Below are 27,456 nucleotides of genomic sequence, written 5' to 3' on the forward strand. Positions count from 1 at the left end.
ACACTGACTGCCTAATTTTAAATCTGGCTTCAATCTCTAGTGACCGCCAACACCAATCTGCAAACCCCGAGGCGCTGATAGCAGCTCAGAGATGTGGCCACTGAGCCCGGGCTGCCGGCTCTGGCCCCCCACGCTGCCTCCACGGTGCCCGCCCCACCGGGGGAGCTTCTGTTACCCACAAACCCCCGAACCACAGCCAGTGTGTGATGGAGGGATCCTTAAGACAAAGTACATTGGAAGAGAAGGAACGTGTGTGCGAGAGCGGCTCTGTCAGGACCGCTGCAGGACCGCCAGCCCAAGTTCAGAGGAGGTGGCCTTCGCGGGAGAAAAGGACCAGGCGTTTCCTTTTGATTATTCAAATGATTATTCACATAATGGTGAGTGACAGTGAAGGCCTAAGGCAGCACGTGGAGATTGAGTGACACTAATTAATCCAGATGAACAGGATTAGGGCCCACCCTCATCCACCACGACCTCATTTTAACCTGATGACATCGGCAGGGACCCTATTTCTGAATGAGCTCACTGTGTTGGTCAGCTCTTCATTGCTGTGACCAAGACACCCCGAGAGGAGCAACTTAGAGGGGGAAAGCTTATTTGGGGCTCACAGTTTCAGAGGTTCAGTCCATGGACAGCTGACACCATGGCTCTGGGCCTGAGGGGAGGCAGAGAGTCATGGCGGAAGGTCGTGGCGGAAGGGCATGGTGGAATGGAGCGGCTCAGGACATGGCCGCTGGGAAGCAGAGCAAGTAAGGCACCTGGGACAAGAGCCGATAAAAATTAATCAAAAACAAATTATTAATTCACAAGTGGGATTATTCCGCTGATTAGATTATGGCGCTCATCATCCGATCGTTCTCCTCTGATGGTTGCTGCATTGTCTCCTGGGCTTTGGGGAGCTGAGGACTCGCCTTCGCAGACCAGGGCAAGGGTCTCCACGGTCTTTCTGGGGGACACACTCACCGCAACACCCCATACTGGTCCAGCCCCCAGCAGGGTTTCCATCCCAGGCAGCTCCTCCTGACAAGCTGGGTGGAGGGGTAGGTGCCAACACCCGTGGACGGGCCACTCGATGTGACCACAGATGGTCCTACGGAAAGAAGGGAAAAGGTGGCCCGCCAGGCTGAGGCACATCCTCAGGAAGTGGGGAGACCGCAGCAGGTGGGATGGTAGGAAGGCGACGGTTTTGCTGATCTCCGCAGAGGTGCTGGTGAGAGGAGGAGGCTTGAGCAGACCCACCCAGGGTGCAGCCAGCGTGCCCTGCGCTCATCCTCTGCCTGGCCCGAGGCCACTCCAGGTGGTACGGCAGACCTGGCACCGTGAAGCTGCCAGCCAGGGCTCCGTCTGGTGGCTACGGGTCCAGCTGCTTTAGCACTGTGGTCGAAGATGTGTGCCAGAGCACACGGGGCAGGAGAGGGTGGCGATGGGGAGGGCTTGTATGGTCAACGGAGGTCAACGGCTGACAGTCACCCCAGCGCAGCCCACGAGGTCACCGGCCACCACTCTCCATCCCAGCAGCTGCTTCAGACAGAAGCTGTGACCTAGAGGAACCTGGCGTCCAGGGGCCCCACCTCTCCCCCCCTTCCCCTGTCCACCTCCAGTCCTCTCTGGCACTCACTGCGTGCCCAGCACAGTACCTGAAGTTCTGGGTGACTCAGTCTTTCCTTCCGTTTGTTGGTCAGTCCTGGGGTCAGTGGTTCCCCTTCTGAGAGCTGACCTTGTATTCAGTTTTCTGTTCCCGTAGATCCTTACTTCTGTGTTGATGCTGAGGATCCAGGTCTACAGGCTCAGTACGGTCGGACGCCCCACCCTGGGCTGGCAGCTCTGCCTGGCTCTACAGCCGTGGGCGAGCTCAGGGACCCAGCCCACCTGAGTCAGGTCCCCTGCTCTGAGCTGGCTTTTGTCCCACTCGAGAGAGGTGAGCATGGTCAGCCTGGGGAGGGCAGTGCAGTTACAGCCCCATTTCCTCCTCCTGCTCACCAGGTGGAAGGAAAAGGAAGCCAGCCTGAGATGGTTTCAGACAACCAAAGGGGAGAGCCACCCTGTCTGGGAGCTGGTGTCCTGGATGCCAGCGCTAGGTACCAAACCGAGAGGACGGCAGCAGACCAGCCCCAGAACCATTTTATTTCCAGACCCGACTGCACCAGGCTTGGTGGAAGTGTGTGCTCGAGGGTTCCTGCCCCAGGTCTGCTGCCCAGTGGTTCCCTGGGGCAGGCCCTGCACATTGAGATGATCCTTCCTAGTCATCCAGCAGCCTCCGCTTCCGTGGGTTTTGCATATGTGGATTCAATAAAACTTGGAATAGCAAATATACTTTTTAATTGTAGGTGTTTTGAACATGTTCAGATTTTTTCTGGTCAGTTCCCTAAATCATATAGTAGAATGACCATCCAACCGTACAGCATTGCACTGGGCTTTGTAAGTAATCCAGAGTTGACTTAATGCAGAGGGAGGCTGTGGGCACGTCATACGCAGACACTGTGCCAGGTTACACCAGGGACCTGTGCACTGCGGGCTTTGGTATCTGTGGGCATCCTGGAACCAGGCCACCTGGACCCCAGGGAAGACTGAAACTGTGGCAGCACTTGCTATGCGGGGCCCTCCTGGCTGAGGAACAGGGCAGGGAAGTCACATAAGCCTCCCCTGCTGCAAACCCCCCCAAATCTCAGGCCTCACTGCAGCAGGCCCAGGCCCTCCCTCCCCTGGGACCCCCCCGCAGGTTCCTGCTGTGCAGGGGGCCGGCGTGTGCAGATGATGAGAGCTCAGGGGGAGCGTGCCTAGACATGGCCGTGGCAAGGGATCAAGGCTTCTGAAAGCAATTTGGCAGATGTCCAGGGACCCTTTAAAAACTCTTGGTCTTCCAACTAGTCATTCCGAGGAGGTGCATGTTGAGGGGACGGTCCATCATGCAGATGGAGCCTGGCGGGCAAGGACATTCACAAGGTACTTAAAATGACCAAAACATTTGGACCAGGGGCTGGGGTGCAGTGGTTAGCACTTGACTGGCATGCATGAGGCCCTGGGCTCCTTCCCAGCACCGTAGAACATAAAATAAAACTGGGCCCAAACACCTGTAGATCACGGCCAGACACAGTGGACAGACGAGGCAGGGCACTGGGTAGCAGACCCAGTTGTGGGATGGCATTGCATGTGCGGGGGAGGGGATCCTAGGAGTGTCACCTGACAACATCATCAGAGCTTAGAGCATGTAAGGTCTCACAGTGACTGACCACTTCATGACGTGTGACATGTTCCCAGGATATACCTTCCTGTCAAATGACATGTGGCTGGACTTAAAATGTTTCCACAGCACACTTAACAGCATCGGGATGTCAGAGGGTTCAATGACAACATGATGTGAAAGTCCACATGTATCCTATGATGCCCGTGTGGCCGTCCCTCTGTATCCACAGAGGGTTGGTTCCAGGCCCTTCAGATGCCCAAGTCCAGCAATGCTCAAGGCCCTTCAGAACAGGACGTGACCTCAGCAGGGAACCTGCCCCACCCTGCTGTATGCACCCTCCTTAGACGACTTGGAGCACTGAATGCATCTAAATACCCGGTGAATGGTTGTTGTTCTGTATTACTTAAGAAAAATTATGAAAAAGTCTGCACATGCGCAGTGCAGGTGCAAAGTTTTCCAGTTATTTTCAACACGGTGTTGGCTGAACCTGGGAGGTGGGGGTGGGCTGGAGCCACAGACCAAGGCCAACTGGATGCCCTGGTGTCCCCAGAATCGGACTGCGGGCAGCTGCCCACAGAGGTGCTAGGTGACCATTCGCTGTCACACGTGGGAACTGGAAGGTGACAGAGCGGTTGTTGATTAGCCGGGACCGGGCAGGGCTCTCTTCCCTCGTGGTTCAGTTTTCTACCATAAGCACGTAAACCTTCCAAAAAGAACCAAAGTCTCTTTTAAGTGAAAAGAACATTTGTCATGGCCAGGACTTAATGAAAGTGCAACATCCCAAAGAGGACCTGGGCTCGCTCACTCCTGAGGGCAATCGATTCTCTAAAACTTCATCCAGGGCCGGGCTGGGGCCCCGTGGCAGGGCGCTCGCCTCACCCATGGGAGGCACTGGGTTCAATCCTCAGCACCACATAAAAATGAATAAAGATATTGTGTCCATCTTAAAAAAAACTTTAAAAAACCCCAAACTTCATCCATAAAAATAGATTGAACATGGACTTTCCACAATGTCACTGGGCCAGTGGGGGCGAGTCTGTGGGGGTGACTCCCTCCTCCACCTCTTCTCACGGAGTCCACACTTGTGAACATCCGGGGAAAGTTCTCTAGACGCAAAGCAGAGGAGAGAGGCTCCCACAGGGCCCGGGAGCCAGGAAAGCCCCCGGAGGAGGAGGCCTCTGAGCCTCCTCGGGGTGCAGGCCACGGGGCACTGCCTCTTGCTGGGCTCCTTGAGCCCTGGTTGCTCAGAGCTGCATCCCACCTGGCACAGCACCTGCCCCAAGGACAGCGCCTTGCACATGGTGTCACTAACGTGTGGTCTCCCCTGCAGGCACAGCCAGGTCCCACACCGCCCAGAGAGCCAAGTGCCAGTTATCTGTGACTACGGCTCAGGCTTCAGCAAGCTGGGCTTCGCAGGATGCGAGGCTCCCTACGCCGTCTTCCCAACCGTCCTGGGCAAAGTCCGGCATGACGTGAGTGGCAAGGGCAAAGGGCATCCCCCCTGGGGTTACATAACCCATAGGCGCTGCTGGCCCATGCAGCCATCCCCTCTCCCACCGGCTGGCCAAAGAAGTCCTCGGGGCAGGTGGGCATGTGTCGGAATCCTGGGCTCTTGGCTGGTAACGCGAGGCTGGCTGGGCCCCTCCCCCCCGAGTTTCTGCTCCTCCTCATGCCCATGCTCTGGTTGTGCTCTGTAACGGACTACCTGGGGCTGGTCATTTATGTTAAAAAAACAAACATTTCTTCCAGTCCTGGAGACTGCGAAGTCCATGGCTGGGGGCCCTCATCTGGTGAGGGAATTCTTTTATTTTTTGTACCAGGGATTGAACTGTGGGGCACTCGACCACTGAGTCACATCCCCAGTCTCCCCACCCGTCTTTTCTTGGTATTTTATTTAGAGACAGAGACTGAGTTGCTTAGCACCTTGATAAGTTGCTGAGGTTGGATTTGAACTTAAGATCCTCCTGCCTCAGCCTCCCAAGCCACTGGGATTACACCTGGCTGGAGGGGGCCTTCTTGCTGACCACCCCATGGTGGAAGGTGGAAGAGGCAGGGGCATGAGAGGGGGAGGGAGAGGGAGAGGAAGGTAGAGGGCTCTGTCCCATTTCTTCCAGGACATTAGCCTCAGGGTCACCTCACTCCCAACACTGCTGCATGGACTCAGGTTTCCAACACAGGAGCCCTGGGGGCACTTGCAGGCCCAGCAGTGGGCACAGAGGGCCACTGTGGGGAGGCCCTGGCTGCCCGCCCACTGACCCTGGCTTTTCCCACTTTGGGGACTGGTGGGGGTGCCAAGGAGCAGCCCACTTAGACAGGAGCCCCGGAGTGCTGATGGGAACTGACACTCAGCCTCCGCACAGGCAGCAACGGGCATCTGCCTCCCCAAGGGCACGTGTCAATGCCAGAAAGTGACCCGCGTTGCCATGGCTCCCCGTAGTTCAGCAGATTTCAGATTTTATTATTGTGTTGACACACATGTCACGTCTCCCATCTTGACCGTGGTTAGGTGCACAGCTCAGGGCTCGGGGCCCACGCGCCTGCCGGGCAGCCATCATTACCTCCAGGGCTTCCTCTCCTCCCAGGCTGGAGCTGCATCCACCAAGGCTCACCCCCCTCCCCACTGCCCCCTGAGACCCTCACCATCCTTACATGGTGGAGCCACGGTGCCTGTCCCTTGGCGACTGGCTTAGCTCGCTGAGCAGGTGCGTCAGGGCCCGTTCGCAGGGCGCCGGTGGCAGGACTTGACTCCCATGCTGAGCACCTTCCCACCCTGGGCCTCGTGCGCTCAGCCGCTCCCCCTCCCCTGCCTGGGCACTGCTTCTGCATCTCGGCTGCGGGGAAAGATGCCGCGCGCGGAGGCCTCTTATGACCGGCCTTCGATTCCCTGGGGTCTCCATCCAGAGACATGCTGGGCCACGTGTTTTTCTTTGTCTAAGAAATTCAGATTTTCGTGTCCTTTCTAAGCACTAACTCACTTTTCCACAAGGCCTGGGCACACTGACGCGGGTCTGTGGGCTGGGTGCCAGCTTCTGCTCTGAGCCTCGCCTTGGGCACAGTGGGCTCGGGCACCCCACCAGTCAGACCCTTTGCCCTGCGCAGGATGTCCCTGGCCCATGCCGCCCGGCACAGCCCCGAGGGCCTCCACGTTCCCCCAGTGACCGTGACTTGATGAGTTAAAGGGAGGGACTGTGAGGCCGCTGGGCAGAGAGCAGCCCCAGCCCCAGGAAGTGACTCCACATGTCCGTGCAGTGGGTGAGGCGGAGGGGGTCCTGTGGACTATCCTGAAGGTGGCAGCTCCTCCTTGTCCTGCACGGTGGAGACTTCATGTCCCTGGACCATGAAGACACACCCTGGCCCCAGCTGGCTAGGCATTTGTCCCCAAGACCCCAGCGGAGGCCTGAAGCCCTGGAGAGAGCGGAGCCCAGCGTGGGCTGCCCTACACACCCCTCTTCTCAGCACAGGACTGACAGGAGGGGGCAAGGTAGGAGGGGGCACTGAGGCCTGCAGCCGCCATTCTGTGGGTGTGGTCTCTCCAGGGTCCAGACACATGTCCGGACTGTGGACGCAGGTGACTAGAAAATGCTGCCCAGAAAAGGGGTGGGCGGGCCACCGAGACAGCACCACAGGGTGGTGTTGGTGCAGAGCCCAGGGTCACAGTGAGAGCCAGAACTTCCACAAACAGTCAGTGACAGAGCAGTGGGCGGTGGCGCCTTGCGGGCTGCGCTCGCCTGAGCTGAGTTCCGTCTTCCAGGAGCCCCGTTGCCGCGTCCCCTGCAGGCCTCAGCGCCCGGCCCCTCCCCACACTTAGGCGCTGCCGGTCCTTGGCTTCTCCAGGTGCGAAGGTGGAGGCTGGGGTGACACTGGACTCTACCCAGAGCTCCCGCTGGCCGCAGCCAGAGGGCAGCCTGTGGAGAGACTGGTCGGGCTCTAGTGGCAGGATGAGGGCTTCGCTCGGTCGATTCCAGACAGCGCAGCCCTGACCCGCAGGCTGCCCAGCCTCAGGACCTAGGCCAAGCCTGTCCATCTGGCTGCGGAACTCCAGAGCAGGACGAGGCTCTGTCCGCACCCTCAGAGCCACACACATGTAGACGGGGGTCCGCTGAACGGTGCCAGAGGAGGCGGCAGCACCGTCACCCTCGGTGTCTGTGGGTCCTTTCAGTCTGAAATGCACCCTGGTGGCTGGCCTCATGGGACTGGCTGCCCCAGCTGCGCTGTGGCGTGGTACAAGGAGCAGATGTCGGCCATGTCCCCCTTGACAGCAGTGAGGGCTGGGAGGTGAGCAGGGTGTCGGGGGTCTCAGCTAGGGGTCCCGACCCGGGTCCAGATCCTGCCGTGGGAAAGACATGATGGCCCAGGACATAAAGGTCCGTGCAGTGGGCTGAGGTGGCCTTGAGCTCAGGCCTTGCTTCGAAGTCCCTGCTCCGTTGTGGCAGGCACCACTCCACACCCAGCCTGCAGCACTCGCTGGCCTTGCCGGCCACCTCTGCACGCTGGTCCCCGAGGCCAAGCCTCCTACAGGCTGCTCCTGGCAAAGACCCTGGACTCCTGGGGAGCACATTGGCTCAAGAGCGTCCCCGGCTGGCCCAGCCGTCCAGGACACCCTCTTGCCCTGCAGCCCTCTGTGTCAGGGGCTCAGCCACCGGGATGGGCTGCGTGGCTTTGCAGCCTGCCCCTGGCCCCGCCCATTGCCACCCACACAGGCACATGCCCTGCTACAAGCCCCCGGCCCCTCCCCATCCGAGTGACAGAGTGGGAGTCAAATCTGCTTTGAAGGTAGATGTTCGCCTTCCTAGAAATGAGGAAAACCACATCGTCACCTTCCAAACCAGCACACAGGACGTGTCCCTCTCTCCCCCAAGAGCCCCTCTCTACCCTGGTCTGGGTCTCCTCTTCTCAAGGTGAGACCGTGTCCTGGCAACGATCCCCAGGTCACTTTGTCTCGCAGACAACTGGCCCGAACCTCTCGGTGTCGGTGGGGTTGGAGAGGGATGCCCACGCTGTGACTCGAGCCACTTTTAACAGCCCCTGCGCTGCTCAGCATGGGCCGAAATGAAAGCCAAGGGCAGGGACCCCACCCCTCCTGAGGCTGGATCTAGCTCGCTGTGGTTTTTTTGGGGGGTGGGGTACCGGGAATTGAACTCAGGGGCACTCAACCACTGAGCCACATCCCCAGCCCTTATCTGTATGTTCTTTAGACAGGGTCTCACTGAGTTGCTTAGCACCTCACTGTTGCTGAGGCTGGCCTTGAACTCGATCCTCCTGCCTCAGCCTCCGGAGCTGCTGGGATTACAGGGTGCACCCTGGCACCTGTCTACCTTGCTGTGTTTTTCAGACCATGTCGGTGGGAATGGAGGAAGAAGACTGGTTCATCGGAGATGAGGTCCAGAACAAGCGAGGGATCCTCAACTTGCAATACCCCATCTCCCGGGGAGCCATCACCAACTGGGACAATATGGAGAAGGTGGGCTGCAGGTCCAGGTGGGGGCCCTTGTCACCTACCCTGCTGGGCATGAGGAAGGCTCTGTCACGTCTCGGCTCTCAGTCCCTCTGGACATTGTGTCATGGTCCCAACCACTAGGCCCCAGAGTCGGGAGACCCAAGTTTGAGTCCTGTCTCCTCTGCTCATGGTCAATGTCACTCTGGACATGTGGCATGGCCTCTCTGGCCCTCTACAGTGTTGGGTATCATTGCTCCTACCACAACACTGCCGTGAGGCTTCAGGGGTGACAGGGGAGGAGCCCTCGGTCTGAGAGGGTCAGAAGTCATGATCACTGTGAAGTTGAGTCCCGCTCTTCGTATCTGAGGTTCTGGCCTGGGCCTGCATGTGGGTTTGGGCAGGTTGCAACTGCCTTGCAAGGTGTCCTGTTGTGGCACGAGTGTCCCAGGGCTGCTGTAACAGCTATTACTGTGGCTTAAACCACAATTCTGAAGGCCGGAAGTCCAGGTCATGCTCGCAGAGCTGTCCAGGCCCCTCCCGGGGCTGGTGGTGTGCCGTCCATCCACGGCTCCTTGGCCTATAGCGACATCACTGAGCTCTGTCTTCACCGGCCCATGGCCTTCTCCCCGTGTGTGTCTCTGTCCAGACTGCCCCTGTCTAAGGGCCGCTGGCACTTTGTCTCCACCCGTGATGTCCACAGCAGCTCTGTTCCACGCAGCAGGCTCTGAAAGGCTGGGACTTCAGCATGTGAGCTCAGGGGACATGATTCAACCCAGAATGGTCACCTAACACCTGGCTCGGCCCAAGCCTGAGGCGTCCAGCACAGTGGCAGTGCCCGCCTCTCACCTTTGCATGGGCCTGGGATTCGGGCCTGGCTCAGGGTCTTGGGAGGCTGCAGCAGATGTGGCTGGGAACCCGTCATCGGACAGCTTGGCCGGGCGGGAGGTCCCTGGCAAGGGGAGCTCTCCTGAGGCTGGAGGGGGCTCCTTCTCGTGGGCGTCTGCCTGGGGCTGCCCACGGGCTCAGAACAGGTGCCTGGCCTCCTCCAGAGGCCGGCGGAGGCACAAGGCCCCAGTGGCCCAGCCTTGGAGGTCACACTGTCATTTCTGCCTAGTCTGTTGGTCCCACAAGCTCTCCTGAGTCCAGGCAGGAAAGGCCACCTAGGCCTGGTTCCAGGAGGTGGATCCACTGTACCCAGCCCTGGCCCTGGCCAGTGGCGCCACATGACACCTGCCTGTGACCTCATGGGTGCCTCCGAGTCCTGGTTTCTGCACACACCCCACCCACACAGCTCGTCCCTCACTCTCCACACAGCACCCAGTGGGCGCTCCCTCAGCCAGGGCAGACAGGAACTTCACCCACAAAAATTAATAGCGTCTGTTGAGCACCTGCTGTATGCCAGGTACCCAGGTACCTCGCTGGGTGTCATGGCCAGGTTGTGCACTCCAGAGTCCCTCAGGATGTGACTGGGTTTGGGTGGCCTTCAAGGTGGAGATTAAGTTAAAATGAGGTCATTGGGGGAGGTCTCGATTCACGGTCCTGTGAGAAGAGGAGAGAAAAGAGACACACAGAGGACACCGGGAAGCCACCAGCCGAGGCCTTAGGAGGAGCCAGCTTGTGACACTGGGACCCCAGACGCAGCCCCCGGGACGTGGGACCCTGGCTGCCTGAAGGCCCGGCTGTGGCGCTCTGCAGGGCTGCCTGGGGAGGGGCACACCAGTTCCTTAACGTGGGCGTGGGTCCTCACGGCCTGCTCTGAGGGCAGGACCATCTCCATTCTAAAGATGAGGTCAGGTTCACTGGCACCTTGCTGTGCCTATGCCCTGTCCATACCGGGGCCGCGGCCGGGGCTCTCGCTGTGCACACCCAGCCCCTCGGTGTCTGGGGCTCGCCCCGCAGTGTTGGTGCAGCTGCTCTGGAAAGCACCCGCCGCCCCGGCTCTGCCCCAGTCCCCAGCTCCGGGCTGGTTGTTGAGTGCCTGGTCCAAAGTCACCCTCGTCTTCCCGCTGCCTCCGCAGGTCAGGGCCCCCCTGAGTCAGAGGCCTCCTGTGACCCCCAAACCGCAGCAGCCCATCGGCGTCCGTGGGTGGGTCCAGGACCCAGGCCCCCTCCTCGACCCGGGTGCAGGGTTGCAGCAGTGCAGGACGACCTGCGCATCGTGCCCACACTCTGACCACGCCAGGGGCTCCCAGGGCCGAAGACGGCGCCGACGCCTGGGAGCCTTCCTCTACTCGGTAGTTTGGGAATAACTACCAGAAAAAGTCCACATGTTCAGGGCAGATGCAGGTATTTTTTGAGTGTTTTCCATCCTTGGTTGGCTGAGTCTTTGGATGAGGAATCCACAGATGTGCAGGCTGACTGCATTGCTTTGTGAGCTAGAGAGAAGGGGGGTGGGAGACTGTTAGATAGACGGCAGGTGATCCATAGGTGGTAGGTGATAGGTGCTAGGTGATGAGAGACAGGTGTAGGTGACTGGTAGGTGGTAGGTGATAAGTGGCAGGTGATTGATAGGTGCTAGGTGATTGCTAGATGACAGATGGTAGAAGATGGACGGACGGACAGCACCCTGCCTGGAGGGGCAGCCGGCTCTGCCTTGGGCAGCACAGCTCACCTGCCGCTCTCCCCCCAGATCTGGCATCACTCTTTCTACCACGTGCTCAGCATCGCCCCCGAGGAGCACCCTCTCATGGTGACAGAACCTCCCTTAAGCAAAACATCCACCAAAGAGAAAGTGACCCAGGTAACAGGGCCAGCGGGGCGGGGGGTCAGCCTCCGGCCTCCTCCTGAGCTGGAGCAGCCTCAGGGCCTCGTCCTCTCTGGGTGCATCAGGAACAGGCACTGGGCGGAGTTGGCCCCGTTGACGGTGGCAACAGGAGTGGCGGCTACATTGGGGGCTTGCCGAGTGGTCAGGCTCTGGGCCGGGCACACCACAGCAGCGGCTTCACACCCATCCAGCCCGTGGGCAGGCGATTAGAAGCCCCTGTGTCCAGACGGACACGCTGGAGCAGTGGGAGCTCAAGTGATTTGCCTCAGGTCACAAGCCAGTGGCTGGTGGACCCAGAGGGTGTGACCCCAAGCTCCACCCCAACCACTGCTCTGTGGTTCGTCCTCGTCTGGTTCTGCTTTGAAAGCTGCTGGGCTCTCCTGTGAGGGTACCCCTGTCCTGCCTGTGCAGAGGGGTCAGTGGTGTGTGCTGGTGGGGTCCCTGGGTAGCTGGATGGCGGAGCCGACAAGCCCTGGTGCAGATCACCGCCCTCAGGATTGCACCGGGGCCGGGGGGTGGGGGTGGGGGCAGGGCTGCAGGGTGCCCCAGGCTCTGCCTGAGTCCTCAGCTCATCCCTGGGCTCCTCCTAATGAGGACATCCATGGGCTAATTAAGCAAGCAGCAGGGCTCTTCCATCTGTCCAGCCATCCTGAAGCCCAGCGGTGTCTCTCCATTGAGCAGCGACCTGCAGGACAGGCCCAGGGCCGAGGCGCCACCTGCACAGGCCCAGAAACAGCAGCTGCATCCTTCACAGCCTGGGTGCGAGCTGCCGCCTCATCTATACAAAGCCCCACGTGGGCCACTGACCCCTCCTCTGCGGGGACATTTAGATCATGGAAGTGGGGCAGTGCTGGCTTTCCGGGACCAGCACAGGACGTACCCGTCTGGAGAATGACCAGTGTCCATGAGGCCCTTGGCACACTGGAGGAGGTCGGAGAGGGGCAGGACCCCCTCGCCCCAGGGAGCAGGCCGCTGCCCAGCTGCAGAGGAGCAGCAGGGTGTGTGCCCAGAAGCTCTAGCAGGAGCAACAGGCTCACCTGGCTGCGGAGGCCAAGATCCCAAGACCAGCCTCACAAGCTGGAGACCCCGAGGCTGATGGTGTGGCTCCTGCCTGGAGGCCGAGGCTGAGGACGCCGCTGGAGCCTTAAGGCAGGGAAGAGCTGTGTCCCAGCTCCCGGGCAGATGCGGCGGCCTCTCCTGTCAAGCCTCTGTGCTCTAAGACTTGCGCTCTCGGGGGCCATCTGGGGCACCCTGGGGCACCCCCGTAGGAAGGTCTGACCGCCGTCAGGTTGACACCAAAGTTGGCCACCGCAGCAGCCGAGCAGGTGGCTCCAGCCGCCTCCCCTCGGCCCACCTCTGGTTGTGTTGGAGTCTAGCAGGGAGCCAAAGGTTGCTCACTGGGCCATGCTGAGACAGTTAGGAAGGGACACCAAGACGGGCGTGTGTCTCAGAGAAGGCGCTTCGCCCCGAGCAGTGTACCCTGTTAGTGACTGGGGGTCATGGCCACCCCTTGCCCCTAGAGAGTCCTGTGTACAGAACAAGAGAGGCCCTGCCCAGAAACCCGTGGTCAGAGGGGAGGCTCCTAGGAGGGGCAGGGGCTCCAGCACGCACCCCTCCCCCGTGTCCCCAATCTCTTTCTGGTGCCCCTAAGAGCCGCCCAAGAAAAGACCCCAGACCTCAGCCCGGGGCAGAGGGAGGCGGGAAAGGAGAGGTCTCTGCAGGCCAAGGGGCAGCAGCCACCCTGCAGCCACCCTCCCAGCCGAGCTCCCTCCCTGCCAATGTCCCTCGTCCAGCTGCCACCCGTGTGGCCCCTGCAGGGGCCTGGAATGGGTGGGGACGTGCAGGGCTGGTGCTCCTTCTGCGGTGCCCCTGTGGGATCCGGAAAGCCATGTTCCTGAAGAGAAGCCAGTGGCCGCACAGGGAGCCCGGCCCCGAGTCCCCTGGTCCTGGCCTGGCTCTGCCGCACACCTGACCTCAGGCAGGTCAGTGGTCCTGGCTCTGCCTCAGTGTCCTCATCTGGAGGATAGTAAAGGACCCCTGGGGTCACTGTGAGGACAGAATGAGCTGGTACCTCAAAGCCCTGTAGCTCTCCAGCCTTCGGCAAACCCGGCCCCACGGTTCCCAGGCCTGTTTCCCCCCCTGGGCCACAGGAGTTAGACTGCAGGGGCCCTGAAGACCCCGCAGCTCATGACCCTCAGGCTCCATGACCTTGGGCTCCACGACCTTCAGGCTTGGCGCAGGTGGGCAGGGCGGGGCAGTTTTGGGAGCCAGTGCTCTAGTTTGAGCCCTCCCTGTGAGAATCGCGCCCTCCAGACACACGCTGTGACTCCTTTGGGGGGGTCTGCGGTTGGACTCCTGTGAGAGTGGCCGCGATGAGCCCGCCTGGGCCAGGCCGCATGAGCACAGGGTTTCCCTCGGGTGGATTCCCTCCTACCTCAATGCTGCTGCTGCCCGCGTGGTTGGAACTGGACCGTCCCCAAAAGCTCATGTGTCCCCAGGGCATCTGTGTTCAGAGTCGGGGGAAGGGATTGGCCGGAGGGGGCTCTGACCTCATCACCTCCTGGCGGTCGTCCCTGGATGGAGTGGACTACTGAAGGGGAGGAACTGTGGGCCTGCGGGGCGAGGGTGGAGAGAGCCGGTCACTGGGCTGTGTCCTTGGGGAATGTATCCTGTCTCTGGCTGCCCAGAGCTGCCAGCTTCCCCCACACGCCCTTCCCCAAGATGTTCCAGAGCAATGGAGTCAGCAGGCCACGGCCTGAACAAAGGGACAAGTCGCGTCAGGTAGTTTGGCGACAGTGATGGAAAACTGCCCGGAAGGCTCCAGGCTCTGCGCTGTCAGCCCCTCACCGTGACCCGCGCGGCAGGCGGCTCTAACGCGTTGCCTTGACCCAGTTTGGAGGCCCCTCCTGAGGCCAGTCAGTCCCCCTTCTGGGTGGGTGGTTAAGTCCACACCCTACCGCTGCCCTCGTTTGGATGTCACGTGCAGAGCCAGTATGTAGCTGCTCTAATTGACCTGGGCCAGCTGCAGGGCACCTGAGGACAGCCTCCATGTGCAGAATGGCTGGGAGAGACCCCGGGACCCAGCGCAGAGGAGCCCGGAGCCACGTGCAGATCCAGCTCAGAGTCACTGTCCTTGGACACGAGTCCTGCTGTGGTCCTGTCTAGAAGGCTTCTCTTGCTCAGAGTATCGGTGACAGAGGTGCCTTTCATCCACCCCAGTGGCACTGCACAAGGGTCTTCAAAGCCCTCCGAGCACAGCACGGCCTCCCTGCAGGTGAAGCTCACGGCCACCATCTCGGGTGCAGGGCCCAGCAAGCAGCCGCCTGTGCTCAGCCTCGAGGCCACCTGCTCACCTGCCTTCTGTCTTCTGGGGCCAGGGGCCGCCACGTACCTGTGTGGGAAGAGCCAGTTGGTCTCGCCTGGGCACTCCTGCCCTGGCTCCCCGGGGACGCCTGGGCCATGTTTCTGGAACACACCACGTCTGCTCCAGCGAGGCACCCGGGCCCGTGTCCAGTCCCCTCAGAGGAACTGAACCTCCCCACCTCCCAGCTGCAGAAGAGAGCTGCTCCAAGGAGCCTCCGGGGCCGCAGGGGCTGGGGGAGTCCTCCCTGCCCTCAGATGGGCCTGCTGTCACAGGAGGAGCCCTGAGGGCGTTCCGCAGCCGGGGAGGGGAGGGGCTCGCAGGGCTGGGGAGGGGCGCGCCTTGAGCCCCTCTGCCCCTGTGGGCTGCGCAGCCGTGGAGCCTGCACTCTGCCCGTGTGGGGCCTGGCTGCCAGCGCGGTTGCTGTCCCCCTAGATCCTGTTTGAGACCTTCGGAGTCCCCGCCCTCTACATAGGCAACCAAGGTGTCCTGTCTCTGTACTCTTCCGGCCAAACCTCGGGTGAGTGGCCCTGTGGGAGCCCCTCCCCCAGCCCACAGTCCCATCCCAGCACACACTCCTCCCTGGCACCTAAGGGAGGGGACCACACAGCCTGCACCCCCGCCTTCCCACCCTCTGGTTAAGCAGGATGCACCCAGATTTTTAAAATCCGCTGGACTCACCCTTATCTTCAACAGCTTTATTGAGGTGTGATTGACACATAAGCCCGACGTGTTTCAGGGGCACGCTTTGACAAGTTTGACGTATGGATCACCACGACCCACATAATGAACCTACCTCACCCCAACGGCTCCCTCCTGCCACCCTTCCCGCCTGTCCCCAGCTGACTCCTAGCCTGTCCCCACAGATGGGTTCATACGGAGTGCCTTCCGGTATGAACGGCATCAGAAGGCAAGGGCTCTGCCCTGTGTCCCTTTTCACTCTGAATTATCTGGAAATCCATTCCTTGGTATTGCTGTGGGTCGTTCCCTGGGGTGGGTCACCCTCATTCATTTGCCCATGAATGGGTTTGGGCAGGTTCCTGTTGGAGCTCTTGGAAGAAAGCAGTCATGCACATGGTGTGGAGGTCTTTGCATGCATGAACGCTCTCCTTAGCTTGTGATAAATATCCAGAGGGGGACTGGCTGGGCCACATTGTGGGCGTGTGTTTAACTTCTAAAGACACCTGCAAGCCAGCCACCAAGGCAGCCCCACCACTTAGTCCACAGCTGCTGGAGCTCTGGGCATGGAGTGGGAACGCAGTGGTGTGTCCCAGGGTTTCGATTCACACCCTGACCACGCTGCCACTGGACCACGCTTCCTGGGCGCCTCGCATGTCCCCTGGTGAAGCGCTCCACAGTCTTGGGTTCTCTGCACTCCTATGTATCCTGGACACAAGCCTTCTGCCAGACGTATATTTTGCACATACCTGACTCTGCCTTCCCTTCATTCTCGACACAGTGTCTTTTGAAGGTTTCAATTTCCATAAAGTCCAATTTATTATTAGCTCATTGTTTTGTGGGCCATGACTTTGGTATTGCATCTAAGAAATAGGGGCTGAACTGGGTTTAATGGCACATGCCTGTCATCCTAGTGACTCGGGAGGCTGAGGCAGGAGGATTGCAAGTTAGAGGCCAGACTCAGCAACTTAGCAAGGCCCTGCCTCACTATAAAAATAAAGAGGAAAAGAGGAACCAAACTCAAAGATTTTCTGCTAGAACTCTCAAAGATTTAGGTTCTACGCTAAGTCCTAGGGTCCGTTTTGAATAAGGCATAAGGTATGAATGAAGCATGTGTGTGTGTGTGCGCGTGCGCACACAGAGCTCCTGTTTTTTGGGGTGTCTGTGGAAGACACTGCCCTTTCTCTGCTGACTTACCTGGAGCGCTCTGAAAGCCAGTTTTCCGTGTGCTCGGGGCAGCTCTGGACCCCGTCTTCTCAGCTTTGGGTCCAGCTGTGGGATGCCACCGCATTGTCCTGAGAACAGCTCATTAGGAGTCTCCAAAGGAGGTGACATCAGTGCTACTGCTTCAGTCTCTTGTTTTTGAAAGGTTTTGATCATTTTAGGTCCTCTGCATTTCCATATAAATTTTAAAATTCATTTGTAATTTTCTAAAACCAACAAAACCTGCCCACCACCCCTTCAGGTTCTGTGGTTTGGTTCTGCTCTTGCGGTGCTGGGGCTGGGGCTAGGCCTGTGCTTGCTGGGTGAGCGCTGGCCCTGAGCTCGCCCACCCCGGGGTCTGAGAGTGGATCGGAGCCAGCTGCATAGTTAGCTCCAGGGTGACCATGGCATGCCTGCTAGGACCCTAGTTTCTCCCAGCAGTGTCCTGTGTTCGCAGAGGACAGGTCGGGGGTCTGGTCATATCTGTCTGTTTCTTACACTTGGGTGGTATTATAAATTATATTTTATTTCAACTGTCATTATTCATTATTATTTATATAGAAATGCAACAGGCTTTTTGCTTTCGTGGTACAGGATCAAATCCAGGTCTCACACACGCTAGGCAAGCTCTGTCTCCCGAGCTACACCCCAGATCCCTATGATTGATTTTTGTACATTGACATTATATGCTGATATTTTAATTAAACCCACTTATTTAGATTTTGTAGGATTTATTATTTGGACCATCATCTTGTCTAGGTTTTACTCCATTCCATGATTTTGGAATTGGATGCTTTTAATTTTTATTGCTGGGTTGCATGAAGCCGTGGGGCAGAGGTCCTTGGCTTGCTCTTGATCTTAGAGGGAACCATTCAGTTTTGCAGCAGGAAGTGTTGTGATAGGATCGGTGTCTTTATGCATTTGGTGGTGTCTTGTGTTCTCAGCAGCGGCAGAGGCTGGGTTCTCTCTCCTCCTCAGTGGGGTGTTTCCTCGTTGGAGAGGTAGCACTGCACGGCCTTCCAGGCCAAACCCAACTGGTCATGATTGAGCCATTGTATGTGTCACTGATTCTGTTTGAATTTTGAGATCATGTCCACAGGTGACAATGGCCTAGTGTCCCAGCCCCCAAGACACTGTATTCTTGCCTGGCACCAGAAATATGAAGGCAGACCCTGCGTTCTTAGTTGCAAGAGTGGGAGGGAGACCCTCTCCCTGGTCCCCAGCGTGGCTGGGAGGAGAGGGACTCTCTGCTTGACCAGCTTCATTGAAACGTGCAGTCCGTGGCTGCAAGTTCGACAGGTGCCAGGAGTCAGTGGCCCGGATCCCGATCAGCTCTGGACAACCCCAGAAGCCACTGGGTCTCACAGAATGAGTCGTGCATTTCCACTGCCACTCACGTCCTTTTGGACCACCCCGCCCAGTGTGCCTTGCTGGCGGAAACGCAGCCCCCTCCACTGTGTCCAGCTCCCCCCACACACACCTGGGTGCTGCCCAGAGATGCTCATGCCAGGGCACTCTCCTCCCCTCTGACCTCTGGACACCTGCTCTGACATTCCTCCCTCTAACAATCAGAAAACGAGGCAGGCTCCTCTTCTAAGCAGCCCCTCCCCAGGAGAGTGTGCTCCCCCAGGAAGAAGCCAGCTCCTGGGACCCTGTGCCTTCCCTCCGGACCTTTCCTCCTCTGCCTTCTCTTCCTGCAGACCTGGCAGTGGTAAGTGGCACATGATGATGCCAATGTGTTCTCTTACCCAGGAACAACCATCGAGTCTGGAGAAGGGATGACGTACTTTGTGCCCATCATTGATGGCTGTCCTTTGCTCCAGTCAACCACCCAGATGAATGTAGCCTGCCAAGACCTGACCATGTACCTTATGCAACTGTTGGCCCAAGAGGGGAACCTGCTGGTGAGCACAGGTAGGAAACCGCTATTCACAGCCAGGTAACGGGGTGTGATGTCTTTCCTGGCCTACTCAACCTGCAGCCCTCAGTCGTAAAGTTAAGGCAACAGGACCAGCCTCCCAGTTCTAACTCAACCCTCTCTATATGTAGGGACATTTCTTCCCTTGACAATGATGAGAAAGATGATGGTGATGATCATGGTAGGGTGATGATGGTGATGGTGATGATGTTGAGGGTGGTGGCAATAGTGATCATGTTGGTGATAGTGGTGATAATAGTGGTAATGGTAAGGATGGTGATGATGGTGGGGATGGTGAGGATGGTGAGGATGGTGATGATGGTGGGGATGGTGATGATGGTGGGGATGGTAGGGATGGTGGGGATGGTGGGGATGGTGATGATGGTGGGGATGGTGAGGATGGTGGGGATGGTGATGATGGTGGGGATGGTGAGGATGGTGAGAATGGTGATGATGGTGGGGATGGTGGGGATGGTGAGGATGGTGGGGATGGTGATGATGGTGGGGATGGTGATGATGGTGGGGATGGTGGGGATGGTGAGGATGGTGGGGATGGTGGGGATGGTGAGGATGGTGGGGATGGTGATGATGGTGGGGATGGTGGGGATGGTGGGGATGGTGAGGATGGTGGGGATGGTGATGATGGTGGGGATGGTGATGATGGTGGGGATGGTGGGGATGGTGAGGATGGTGGGGATGGTGGGGATGGTGAGGATGGTGGGGATGGTGGAGATGGTGGAGATGGTGATGATGGTGATGATGGTGGGGATGGTGATGATGGTGGGGATGGTGATGATGGTGGGGATGGTGGGGATGGTGGGGATGGTGAGGATGGTGGGGATGGTGGAGATGGTGAGGATGGTGGGGATGGTGAGGATGGTAAAAATGGTGGTGGGGCTGCTGCTGGTGACAGTGGTGAGGCTGATAATGGTGATGAAGGCTATAATGATGAAGGTGATGGTGATGATGACTGTTATGGTTTGGATGTGAGGTGTCCCCCCAAAGCTCAGTGTGAGACAATGCAGAAAGGTTCAGAGGAGGAATGATTGGGTTCCAAGAGTCTTAACCCAATCAGTGAATTCATCCCCTGATAGGGACTTCCTGGGTGGTGACTGAAGTGGTTGGTGGGGCAGGAGGAGCGGGGAATTGGGGTGTGTGTGGCTTTGGGGTATATATTTGTATCTGGCAAGTGAAGTCTCTCTCTGCATCTGACCATCCTGTGAACTGCTTCCCTCTGCCACCTTCTTCTGCCGTGATGTTCTGCCTCCCCTGACCCTGAGGAATGGAGCTGGCCTTCTATGGATTGAGACCTCTGAAACTATGAGCCCTCAAGTAAACTTTTCCCCCTCCACAGTTGTTTTGCTCAGGTCTTCTAGTCACAGCATGGAAAAATTTGACAAAACAATGACAGTGATGGCAATGAAGTTAATGATGATGGTGGTGGTGGTGGTGACAGTGGTGCTGCTGCTGATGGTGATGGTGAAGGCGATGGTGGTGGTGATGGTGAAGGTGATGGTGGTGGTGGTGGTGGTGATAGCAATGGTGCTGGTGATAGCAATGGTGATGGTGGTGGTGGTGGTGGTGGTGGTGGTGGTCATGGTGAAAGTGATAGTGAAGGTGATGGTGGTGGTGATGGTGAAGGTGATGGTGGTGGTGGTGGTGGTGATAGCAATGGTGCTGGTGATAGCAATGGTGATGGTGGTGGTGGTGGTGGTGGTGGTGGTGGTCATGGTGAAAGTGATAGTGAAGGTGATGGTGGTGGTGAAGGTGATGGTGAAGGTTATGGGAGTGGTGATGGTGTTGGTGGTGATGGTGGTGGTGGTGATGGTGGAGGTGGTGATGGTGGTGGTGATTCTGTGCAGGGCATTGGGCCAAGTTAGCACTCCACCCATGTTCTATCTGTTTCTTGCCACAACCCTATGAGGGAGAAAAGTTATTTCTATTGCAAGACAAAGAGGCAGAGGAAGAATGGGGTCTTTGGCCAGTACCCCATAAGTAGTGAGGGTATTGGCTCTCGGGATATGAATCTAAGGACTTCAGACAGACAGTGCCCGTCCCTCTTTTCGGCTATGTTCCTAGCCTGAAAAAACTGTATAACAGCCATTTCCAGCAAGCCAGCAGTCCTGCACCGGCCTTTCTGGTCTTCCCGGCCAGAAGTCCATGGCAAATGCCAAGCAAAGCAGGGAGCCCTGAAGGATGGCACCCATCAAGAGGGACATGAGAAGGGCTGGGCTTGGCCAAGTCAGCATGTTATTGACAGATCACATTCAGCAAGATTTTTATGTGCATTATTTCCATTTGTCCTTAATATAATCCTGAAAGTGACCATTAATTTTATTCATTCATTTAGAAGAAAAGGCAGGCTTAGGGAATAATGGATTTGCTGAAATCTAGGCATTTGGTAAAATGGCAGAGTTGGGATTTGAACTCAGATCTGTTTCACTAAAGCTTGAACCAGATGAAGAAGGGAAAGGCATCAGGAGAAGTAGGAGGACAGAACAGATTTGGGCAGGAGCAGTTTGGATGGTGGGATCTGGAAGTCACTGGGCTGCAGAGCAGGTGGGATTTCCAGGCAGCACTGCGGGGATACTTGATTGCACCTCAGAGGTTTAGCTTGGTTTAACATTTGTTGCCAGCTGCCTGGAAAAGGGTGGGCATCGCCTTCCAGGAGTGTCCAGATGAGGGGCCCCTGGGCTGTGCGTGGTCCTCCAGAGCAGCTTGCAGAACCTCCTACTGCAGTAAATAATCAATGTGGGTTGACTTTCTAGTCCTCGAAGCACACCACACATGGCAGGGTCTCAACCTACAAAATGCTGACATCTTGCAACCCCTCCCTCTCAGGGCAGGCCCAGGGCCTTGCAACGTGGACAAGAGGACCTGCTGTCCAGGCTGCACATGGAGGGCAGCTGGCAGGGCCTCTCCTCCTCACGGCAGGGGCTCTGTGAGCTGCTTTCTTGCCTCCTCTAGCTGGGGCTTTTCCTTTGTGTCCTGTAGGGGATCCAGAGTTTGTCAGGGACATAAAAGAGAAGTGCTGCTATGTGGCCTTGGACTTCAACAAGGAGAAGTCCAAAGATAACCTGCTGTCCTGCCAAAACAAATTCCTGCTTCCTGATGGCCAGGAGATCACCCTCAGGCAGGAGCATTTCCTCTGCCCCGAGGTGCTCTTCCAGCCCAGCCTCATAGGTGAGTCTGCAGGGAAGGCAGCAGGACAGGCCCTGGGGCCCTGGGAAAGAAGGTGCTGGGCCCAGGAGGAGGTCCTGTTTGAGGGGCAGACAGGCTCCTCTGGTATTAGCTGTCTCTCGCCAGGTGCCCGCTGTGTGCCCCTGGCCTTGAGGACACTTGGAGATGGGGGCCTTTTCTCTGCCCCCATCTCTAGTCCACGTGCCTTACAGAGGAGGAAACTCACCCCAGGAGTCTTGAATCATTTGCCAAGAGTGGTGCGTGACTCCACTGGGCTGCAGGTCTTCCCGGGTGCATTATATTTTTAAAACCCCACCTACTTACAAAGTAATTTGCATACAAAAATGCAGATAATTGAGGCAGAAAGGTGAAACCCGTAGATTTGGAGGGAATCGGAAAGATCTGGCTGACCAGGAGGTTTGAGATGAGCCTCCAGCTGAGTGACCTTGGCAGGCAGGCAGCACTGGCTAGGGCAAGAGGCGGGTGACGGAGTCACAGGAAAGGGGAGACGAGTTTGCCGGGGAGTCTTGGGAAACAAGTGCTCCGTGGAATCCCCTTCTTGGAATGACTGTGACATTTGTGGGGGATGCAGAGGTGTAAAACCTGGGCTCTTTCCCAGGACTTTTCCAGAGGTCCTGGGTAGGTTAGGGGGGTTGGCAGTTGCCCAGCGTGCCTGGAAGCTCCTAGTCTTAAAACCACACACACACCCCCTGGAATATCGTGAGGACAGACCAGTCACTGGAGCCCTTCTGCCACTGCATCCAAGTCCTCTTCAGGGTCTGGGTGGATCCTGGACCAGGGTTCAGGGCTGGCAGAGCCTCCTGCCAGGCAGGCTGAGCCGCCCCTGTGAGTAGCTCCTCAACCTTGGCCAAGGCACCCAATGTAAGGAAGGACAGAGGCTCAGAGGCGCATGGCGTCTGAGAGATGGCCACACACCAGTGCCCCTGTCATTCTGTGGGCTCAAGAGTGTTGCTCAGAATTCTTGTCCACAGGCTCCGAGCAGGACGCTGCCCCCGCGGAGCCTTTCAGAACATAGTCATACGGCGCATGAGAGACTGACAGCTGTCGGCACCCCTGGAGGATGCACTGTTCCGGGGGCCGGCAGAGTCAGTCCTATGGGGTTGTTGCCAGGCTCCCTTCACTACCTTGTGGATGCTCACCTGGCCTTACCTGGGGTCATCGAAGTCCTCTGCTGCACCGGGGGAGGGGGCTATGGGCGCCCTGCAGGGCCTGGTGCCCATTCCATCAGCCGCAAGGGAGGGCTGGGTACGGGGCAGGCCTCCAGCCCCCAGGGCTTCTCTCTCCCCTCCTGGCAGAGAGGAACAGCCTGGGCATGCCCATGACCGTCTTCCGCTGCATCTCCTCCTGTCACCCCCGCCAGTGGAAGACCCTCTTTCACCACATAATCCTGTCTGGAGGGACCGGCTCCTGCTCGGGGCTGCGGTCACGACTGCAGAGAGAAATAGCCAACCTGGTTTGCCCAGCGCACGACATCCAGGTGAGGGTCCCTAGCCACCTGGGTTCATGCCACAGACATTTCTAGAGCGCCCCATTGGAGCCAGGTGTGGGTCCTGGCATTGGGGGACGCATCCACAGACTAACGCGACCCAGATCCTTGAGCTTCCGTTGCAGGGGTGGAAGCAGGAACAGGCAGGCACCGTGAGGGCGAGGGACGGTGTGGCCAAGGGGCAGGGGAGGCAGGAGGCGGAGCCAGGGCACTGCAGGCACAGCTGGTGAAGGCCCTGGAGAGGCGAGGGGCAGCCCAGGCCAGAGGCTGCTTCCCAAGGAGGGCAGGGAGGTGCTGGGCTAGTGAGCAGGGCAGAGAGGGCCAGGCCTTCACCCGAGAGGACCTGAGACCACCACGACTGGGCAGAGGAATACCATCCAGCCCGAGCAGAGGGTGGCCCAGGCTCCTGGGCAAGAGCGGGCTGTCCTCAGGTGTGGGCTGTCCTCAGGTGTGGGGTGGACTGTCCTCAGGTGTGGGGTGGACTGTCCTCAGGTGAGGGTGGACTCTCCTTAGGTGTGGACTCTCCTCAGGTGAGGGGTGGACTGTCCTCAGGTGTGGAGTGGACTCTCCTCAGGTGTGGACTGTCCTCAGGCGTGGGGCGTGTACTGCCAGGAAGTAGGACTGCGGGGTCTGGAACAGGCCCTGCCTGCTTGGGGCCATCCCTCTGCAGCGCGCAGCCTCCGGCCCACCGCAGCCAGTCCCTTTGGTTGAAATGCAGGCCTTTCTCGCCCCTGGGGATCCTCGTGGTGAGCTGCCCTCTCTGGTGGCTCTTGCTTGGCTCCGGGGCCAGCCGCGTGATGCCCTCCTCACCTGGCTCTGGGTCCTTCCGTCTTCCCTGCTGTCTGGAGCTGGCTACAAGCTCCGTGGGCCAGGTCGTCGTGGCTCAGGCGTGGCCTTGCGCGGTCAGCTCTCAGTGACACCTCTATGCCCGTCTGCCACCCTTCAAGACTGCCCTGTGTCCTCCCTGGGGTGGGGACCTCTGCATGCTAACTGGGCGGGAGAGTGAGCAGTGAGCTCAGAACCTCCTCCCTCTCTGTCCCTCGGCCACCAGAAGACACTGAGGCCACCTCCTCGCAGGGCCCACGGGCAGGCGGTGTGGACTCGCCCTGCGCCCTCAGCTCCCCAGTCTTCTCTGGAGGCCTCTCCGCTCCTGGGCTCTTGGATTGGGCTGCAGGCAGGACCCTCCAGAGAGAACCTTGTGGCCCGTGTCCTCGGTGCACCTTGCACTGCCCGCTGAGGTCACCTGCCCCTGCCCTCCGTCCCTCTTTAGTGTGTCACCCAGTCACGGGCCAGGTTGCCGTGGGAAAGTCAACGAGGTGGTGGCCCTTGTTCCCCACCCAGGAGTGACAAACATGAGCCCTGCTTCCCACCTGCCACCCTCAGCCTCTCACTGCCTGCGTGTCACAGGCCACCAAATTCACAGAACACTGAGGTGCTGTCCCTCGCCTTCTTCCTAAGACCCAGGCGCCCTATGAAGCACCACAAGGGGCGCCACAATGCTCTTCAGGGAGCCCGACAGAGCCTGCTGCCCCTGTAGTCTTCCCTGCGTCACCTCGCGATGTGGAAGGCTGCGTGTGACAGAGGAAGCTGCTCCCTGCCACCTAACTTCCTGAGCCTGCAGCCCTTGGGCCCTCTGACATGAAGTTGCAGACTTTTTCGTCCTAGTGGACGATGCCCTCCCCCGACTCCATGTCCCCAACTCTGTCAAGAATCGCGTTCCTGTCACCCCTCCTTCCTGCCCTCCAGAGCCTTGCCCAAGACGAACTTTCACAAAATCAAAGAGGAAGGCTACCAAAGCCCGGAGGGCACACCAGTCGGCTGAGTGCCATCAGTGTCTTGGCCGCAATTGCAAAGCGGATCTGTGGGGCCATCTTTGTGCAGCAGAGTGTGGCTGGGCTGCACCAGCCCTTCCGTCCTCCCCAGAAGATCCTCATGTGCTCCCCATCGCCCACCCCAAGCCCTCTCCACGGAGCTGGGAGGCGTGTCTCTCGTCTGCCTGGTCTCTCTCCTTTGACCCGTGCCTGGACGGGTAGGAGGCAGATGGCCTGGAGCCACAGGAAGGTGCTCACCTGAAGAAGAGCGAGCCCCCGTCCCACGCCCGCTCACCAGCCTGGGAGAAGAGCCGGCTCCAGTGGGGCCAGCTTCTCGACAGCCGGCGAGCCCTGACGTGACGTGGTCACACAGGGAGTGTCCACTCTGTGGTGGTGTGAAAGCCATCCGTGTGGGTCGACTGGAATTAGGAACTTTGACCTTTTCCCAGGCAGCAGTGGGTGGCTGGGCCCTCACTCCTGCTGCCGGGCGGCCACGTTCCTGCTCAGCCCCGCCATGGCGGCAGCAAGGCTCGCACCCTGGCCGGCTCTGGAGGTGGAGCTGGGATGTTCTGCAGGCAGGGCTCCATGCGGCTCCCTCTCCAAGGCCTTCCTGCTGAGATGGGGGCCCCACCCACGTCCAGGAGCGGCTGAGTCCCTCTCCCAGCTCTCCTGAATGTTCTTAGCTGAACTTTTTTGCCATGATTATTATTTGGGGATACTCTTTCTTTCTCTTAGAATCATTTCTAAATGGGGGTTTGGGGGCCAGAAATATGGGCAAACTCTAAGGCCTCGTGGACGTGTTGACAGGCTGCCCGTGTCACACCCAGCGGCTTGGTTTCACACCCCTTTGCCAGCCTGAGAGATGGGGAAAGTCCTGTCCTTCTCTTCTCTTTTAAAACATCTTCCCACAATTGCCTATTCCAACCCGTGGCCACGTTTTCTATGGGTATTTGCTTTCTTCTTAGTGCACCCAGCACCCAGGTGTGTCTGCTCCTGAGTGTGTTTGGATAAGGTCAGATGGAGTAGGTGACTCAGCAGAGGCTCCGGGCGCCTGGCATGGGCCGTGCTCCCCACCTGAAGGGCTGACCTGGAACACACGGCCCCTTCTCCCCCGACTCTCCCTCTCCCTCCCTCTTAAAATCACGGTGATACATCTCTTAACTGAAACCAGCCACGGGGTCCAAGCCGAGCACAGTTCTGTGGGTGACAGAGCCAGCAGGTGTCAGGATGGGGCCGAGAGCACAACTTGTCTCCCCCCACCACACCTGAATCCCCCCCCCAGCTTTCCCGTACACAGCCCCGAGGCTGGGACTCGGCCCTCCGATATCTCAGAATGACCGTCATGTGGCACGCTATGCCTGTGCACCTTACTGAAAGTCTGAGACCGGAGGATGAGAAGCCTGACCTCGACAGTGACTCTGACCTTCCTGAGCTGCAGTGGCCCCACCTGACAAGTGGGTGAGGAGGGTCCCCAGTGTGAGGAACCTGTGCTCTCCTAGAGCAGGCGCCACGGAGGAGCACTTTGTGCAGTTCAGGGGAAGCAGGAGAAGAGGCCAGAGCCGCTGGGGAAGGTCTGCCCACCATGGGAGGGACCTCTCGGCTGCTGGTGAGGGTGGGCTGGGTCTGCCTGCCAGCGCCTGCTTGTTTCTCCCTAGGGTGCCCTGTGTCGCCCCGTGGCCTGAGGGCTGCGGTGCTGGAGGGAGGTTCCGGCCACTCAAGGGCACCAGCCCACAGAAAAGCTTACCTTCCAGGGGGCTCGACCCTGGAGCCTGACCTGTGGACGTCGCTGTCCCTGTAGAGCTGTAGCTGACTAGGCTTGTTCTCCTCCCCTCCCCCCCTGCTGCCCTACCTTCCAGGTGTACACCTCTCCATGTGCCAAGTACGGGGCCTGGGTAGGTGGCTCCATCCTGTGCTCGCTGTCCACGTTCGAGGACATGTGGGTGACCAACAAAGAGTACGAAGACATGGGATCCTCTGTCGTCCGCAGAAGAAGCATCTGATACGTAACTATAAGGGGCCCCTCACCTGTGTCGTCCACCCAAGTCCAGGCCAAAGTGGGCCAGAGTGCAGAGCCCGCTCACACACAAGGTCCTTCCTCCCCTGGCTGCCAGTAAACAGGTCACCAAGGGACAGCGTGTCTCTTCCTGATCCCCTCCCTGCCTCCCAGCCGGGACAGCAGCACATGCCCCCAACCTCAGCACCATAAACAGGTGGCCCTCAAGCCTGTGGCTGTGCCTTGGGGTGGTCAGGGCTCCTCCGGCACTGCCCACCCCGGGGGTGTACGGGCAGAGCATGGCCTCTGCAGCGTATCCTGGCCCTCCGCGGGTGTCTTGGTCCATTTAGAAATAATGGAGGTTTATCTGGCTCCGTTCTGGAGGCCGGGCGTCCCGGAGTGTGGTACTGGGGTCTGGCG

The 27,456-nt window shown here is 58.7% G+C and overlaps 1 protein-coding gene and 1 long non-coding RNA gene across 2 annotated transcripts; one reads left to right on the forward strand and one right to left on the reverse strand.

Annotated features, from left to right (window-relative positions):
• Positions 1 to 470: 470 nt before the first annotated feature.
• Positions 471 to 1,916, reverse strand: LOC131424191 (uncharacterized). Its single transcript, XR_009226842.1, has 3 exons — positions 1,638 to 1,916; positions 964 to 1,090; positions 471 to 758 (listed from the first exon to the last, which is right to left on the reverse strand). It is a non-coding gene; the product is annotated as an uncharacterized LOC131424191 (long non-coding RNA).
• Positions 1,917 to 2,382: 466 nt separating this feature from the next.
• On the forward strand, positions 2,383 to 27,043 carry LOC124092683 (uncharacterized). The gene is made up of 9 exons (XM_058579632.1): positions 2,383 to 2,396; positions 4,515 to 4,656; positions 8,517 to 8,645; positions 11,251 to 11,361; positions 15,182 to 15,266; positions 18,380 to 18,541; positions 21,540 to 21,728; positions 23,042 to 23,223; positions 26,900 to 27,043. Exons 1-9 carry the CDS (start codon positions 2,383 to 2,385, stop codon positions 27,041 to 27,043), a joined length of 1,158 nt encoding a protein of 385 aa, XP_058435615.1.
• Positions 27,044 to 27,456: the final 413 nt, after the last annotated feature.

This window comes from Marmota monax, unplaced genomic scaffold, assembly GCF_021218885.2.
Source record: "Marmota monax isolate L192 unplaced genomic scaffold, Marmota_monax_Labrador192_F-V1.1 WCK01_AAM20220418_F8-fsc00038, whole genome shotgun sequence".
Lineage (NCBI taxonomy): Eukaryota > Metazoa > Chordata > Mammalia > Rodentia > Sciuridae > Marmota > Marmota monax.

Bases quoted from the DNA above. Each gene is read 5' to 3' on its own strand.
- LOC124092683 (XM_058579632.1), top strand. The intron at 11,362-15,181 runs GTAACAGGGCCA...CTGTCCCCCTAG, and splicing joins CCAAAGAGAAAGTGACCCAG to ATCCTGTTTGAGACCTTCGG. The intron at 15,267-18,379 runs GTGAGTGGCCCT...TCTCTTACCCAG, and splicing joins CTCTTCCGGCCAAACCTCGG to GAACAACCATCGAGTCTGGA.